Source organism: Elephantulus edwardii, unplaced genomic scaffold, assembly GCF_000299155.1.
Source record: "Elephantulus edwardii isolate Elephantulus edwardi_28Jun2011 unplaced genomic scaffold, EleEdw1.0 scaffold00070, whole genome shotgun sequence".
Classification (NCBI taxonomy): domain Eukaryota; kingdom Metazoa; phylum Chordata; class Mammalia; order Macroscelidea; family Macroscelididae; genus Elephantulus; species Elephantulus edwardii.
In genome coordinates this window covers 13,615,226-13,619,550 of record NW_006399820.1, presented here as the reverse complement: position 1 = coordinate 13,619,550, position 4,325 = coordinate 13,615,226, and the positions used below count along the sequence as shown (strand labels likewise).

Here is a 4,325-nt window from a genome sequence, read left to right as displayed (position 1 = left end):
ATTATATTGCATTTTCATTCAGTAATTAATAACTTTTGTTTTATATCAATAATTACAATTAATTATTACAGTGGTCAGCTTTTTACTGTAATTTACCTTCACCCAGCTCAGTGTCTGGTTCCTTCCTGCTCCCTTCACCTCCCTGGTTATTGTTGTACTTCAAATTTTCCTACAATATGCTTTATAGAATTGGGTTTACAGGCGGTTTACAAGTTGGAGTTTGTAACCCATAGACTGCCTGTGTACCTCTCCTAAAATAGGAGTGCCTGGGTAGTATAATAATACTCTCATCTGATAACTGAAAGGTTGAAGGTTCAAGTCTGTCTAGAGGTACCTTGGAAGATAGGCTTGGCAGTCTATTTCTGAAAAATCACTTCTTAAAGAAAAAAAAATCTATGGAGCATAGTTCTACTCTGACCCACCTGGGCTTGCTATGAGTTGAGGGTGACCTCATCATAACTCGTTCTAAAGAGAGAGTTATGTGGTGCGGTGATATAGACTTACCCTTGGTGGTGGTTGGGTTACCTGCATTGACCTGAATGCTTGACTTCATGCTTGATAGCATTGCCCTACTGGCTTGGATACTTTTTCTCATTTTAAAACAAAAGAACTAAATCCACTGCTGTTGAGTTGGTTCTGACTCGTATTGATGCATAAGACAAAGAATAACAGCCCTCTTGGGTCTTCAAGGCTATAAATCTTTGTGGGAGCAGATTGCCTCCTCTGTCTCCTGTGAACAGCTGACGGGTTTGAACTGCCAACCCTCTGATTGGCTGAGTGCTTTGCCTACAGTGCTGTATTTATTTGCACACTCTCGGGGATTGTCATCTGCCAGGTCCCAGCCTCCTCTGTTATTTCCAGGTGTCTGCTCGTTCCTGGGACCACAATGAAGTCTTTGCCCAGTTTGCTGGTGATCATGCGCTCCTCACCCCGGGATACTCTGTAATAGTGGACAAATTGGCTGAAGGACTAGACATTCATCTCAAATCTCCTGTGAGTGTTGACAATGACAGGCTTTTCTAGCTTTGCCTTGTTTGTGGAGGGTGAGGTATGGGGCTTGTGCGAGCTTTCATGTCAGCTGATATCTGCAAGGGCTTTTGTGACAAGTACAGTTGTAGCCCATGATCTCAGTCCACTATCTCAGTCAGAAAGGTGGCTGAAACTGTTTGGAAACAGTAGTGTAGATACATTTTCCTTAATAGTAAAGCATTGGAATATATTGCTTTAAAACCGATTACTCACAGCCTCCCTAGCCCAATGCACCTGTTTTCACCATTCCTTTTCCTGTCACGTCTTTGACCCTATATTTCTGTGTTGTGTGTGTATTTCACATTGTACTAGGAAGGTTCTCCCTGACCATCCCAAGTAGTGTTTGTGAATTTTAACCACTGCATGATAGTCCCTTCAATTAATTAAGTGGTAACTGTCGTTTGGATCTTGGAGTCTTTGGTTCTGTCCTTAATTTTCTTTTTCATAACTGTTTTTCTTGGGCAGGTACAGAGTATTGATTATTCTGGAGAAGAGGTGCGAGTTACCACTGCAGATGGTACAGTGCACACGGCACAGAAGGTGAGCCCTGAATTCCACCAGGGCAGCGTCCTTGCTGCTTGCCCAACTCCCTGCCCTTGGTTCAGTTCTGACCTAGAGTGCCCCCGTGGAGATTCAGAGTCCATAACTCTACACAAGGGCCTGCCTGTCTTCCTCCTTGGAGCGCCTGATGAATTCAAACTGCCCACGATTTGGTCAGCCTGAAATGTTGTGCACTATGCCACTGGATGAAAAAGAAAAGCAATCATTTCTAGCAGGAAGTTGCATTTGGCAGTTTGCTTGGAGTCTGAGTTGATTTCTGCTTAATTGTGCATAGACGTGCAAATCTGATTTAGTTAAACTTCCAGTCGTGCCTCGTTAACACTGTACTTCGCTTCATTGCACTTCGCAGATAGTGTATTTTTTAACAACTCAAACCAAGTGAGTCTGCCGGCACCTTTTTCCTTGCAGTGTGTGCTGGCTTTGCATCTGTTAATTTTTGGTAATTTTCAGAATATTTAAAAATTTTCTGTGGTAATCATAATGTGCACTTAGTAGACTACCGTCTACTGTAAACGAAACTTCTCTGTGTACTGAGAAATAACCATATGTGATTTCGCTTTATTGAAGTGGGCTAGAACTGAGCCCAGTACCTAGGAGGTAACAGATTCAAGAGCTGTTGGATGGAGCAAGTGGTCCTAGCACTCGGTTACTCACTGAAAGGTTTCTGGATGAAGTCTATCTAGAGGCACTTGGGATGAAAGGACTAGCTGTCAGCTTTCAGAAAGCCACCCTAGTTCACACTGAAAACCCTGGCTCACAGTTCTGCACAGGGGTCTCCATGAGTCTGTTGACTCTGTATGTAACAAGATTTCTTTTTTTTAGTATATGTGCTGCCAAGGCAAGCACAAGATTTCTTTTTTAAAATGATAGATTGGTGGCAGGTGTAATTTTAAATAATGCCTCATCAAATCAAGTTCACTTTGTTGTTATTGTGTGCCATCAAGTCCAAACTGTCTCACAGCTGACCCGCCAGTAGGTTTTTCATTAGTAAATCACATGGGTCCATCTTTCTCCTACAAAGTGGATGGTGGACTTGAACTGCGTTCCTTTGGGTTGGCAGTGCCACTACTTACTGCTCAGCCACCAGAGCTCATGGCACACTAGGCCAGAGAATTGAACAAGAAATTCCTTGGTCAAATTAGCTTTCAAAGTATTTTATGTTGGGGATCTGGTGTCAAGAAGCTGTGCTGCAGTTCCAAAGGAGCACGGTTCAAATCCACCAGATGCTCTGTTGGAGAAGGAGAGACAGTCGCCTTCTGTGCAGTCGGATTTGATTTGATGGTACACAGCAAGGGGGGAAAACAACAACAACAAAATACCTTGGAAAAAACCCATTTATTACATTCTGCTGTTAAGGTGATTAAGGTGAAATCAAGCCAGAAAACCAAACCCAGGGCTGCTGAGTTAATTTCAGTTCATACCCACTGTACAGCAGAGTAGAAATGCCCCCTAGGGTTTCTGAGACAGTAAATTTTTACAGAGGAAGCTGCCACATCTTTCATCCAAATGCTTAAGCACTTTGCCACCAGGGCTCCTAGGACTCTTTCTCTCTCTCTCTCACATCACCTTTGAGTCTAAACTGACTCCTAACTGACACTAACGTGGGTTTTTGGAGACTATAAATGACACAGGAGTAGTTTGTCTGTCTTTCACCTAAGGAGCTGCTGGAGGGTTCAAACCATCAGAGAGGCAGCACCTTGGGGTTAATAGTACAACGGCCTGTGGAGCATGCTACCAGAGCCTCCCTAGGATTAGATACCGCATTGTGGCACTGAGAAGTCCTGCAACGTTTCATTTTAATTCTCTGCTTTTTGCATTTCACATTTATTTTTTTACTATTGAACCCTTTCTGCATATAAAAAATTTGCATGTTTTTAATTTAGAAACTGTCAGAAACACTAAAATTAAAATACAGAATTGTAACTTTTTTTGTAAACTGCTTTTATGAGTAGTCCATAAAAGGAGTTACTGACTCTAATCCTGAAATCATGCTGCTGTTGTTGGGCACCTGCAAATTAGAACTGACCCATAACTGCCCTCCAGCAGGTTTTCAGAGGCAGAAAATCACACAGGAAGAGATTGCACATCCATCTTCAGTAGAGCTAGTGGATTCAAACCACATACCTTAGAGTTAGCCCAGTTCATTATCACTAAACCACCAGAGCTCCCTGAAATCATACTGAAAATTAAGTGCTGTTGGAGAACAGAAGAGCATGACGTGGAGTTGAAGAGATTCATAAAAGCCTAACTCTTAGGGGAGCTCTGGTGGCCTAGTGGCAAGGAGCTGCAACTATAATCCCAGAGGCGCACGGTTCGAATCCACCAGATGCTCTGCTGGGGAAGGAGGGACAATCTCCTCCTGTACCAGTCCAGATCTGATTTGACGGTACACAGACACACAAAATAATAAAATTTTTTTTAAAAACCCACAAAAACTAAGGTGCACCAAAAAAAAAAAGCCAGCCTAACTCTTTGTGGTTTCATATCCTGGTGTTACGGTGAACCTGGCTGGTTATGCCTCCCTCCCCTGCTGAGGCACCTTCCGTCTGAGCCTGAGTGGACACCCTGCCCTCTGTATGTATCCCAGCTCTCCAGATAAGCTGCAGGCTGTTGCTTCAAAGCCAGCTTGAGCATTTAAAGCAAATTAGTTTTATGGTAGCTGACACACATCACACAGCTTACATTAGAAGTCTTCCCAGGGAGCTCTGGTGGCCTAGTGGCAAGAAGCTGCAACT

General features: G+C 43.2%; 1 protein-coding gene across 1 annotated transcript in view; it reads left to right on the top strand.

The window, feature by feature from the left end:
* KDM1B (lysine (K)-specific demethylase 1B) overlaps positions 1–4,325 on the top strand; it is a 60,301-nt gene that overhangs the window by 43,699 nt on the left and 12,277 nt on the right. Inside the window, exons 14-15 of the mRNA XM_006888689.1 lie at positions 862–993; positions 1,495–1,569. Of these exons, the coding sequence (XP_006888751.1) occupies positions 862–993; positions 1,495–1,569 (207 nt within the window). The remainder of the gene's footprint in view (positions 1–861; positions 994–1,494; positions 1,570–4,325) is intronic.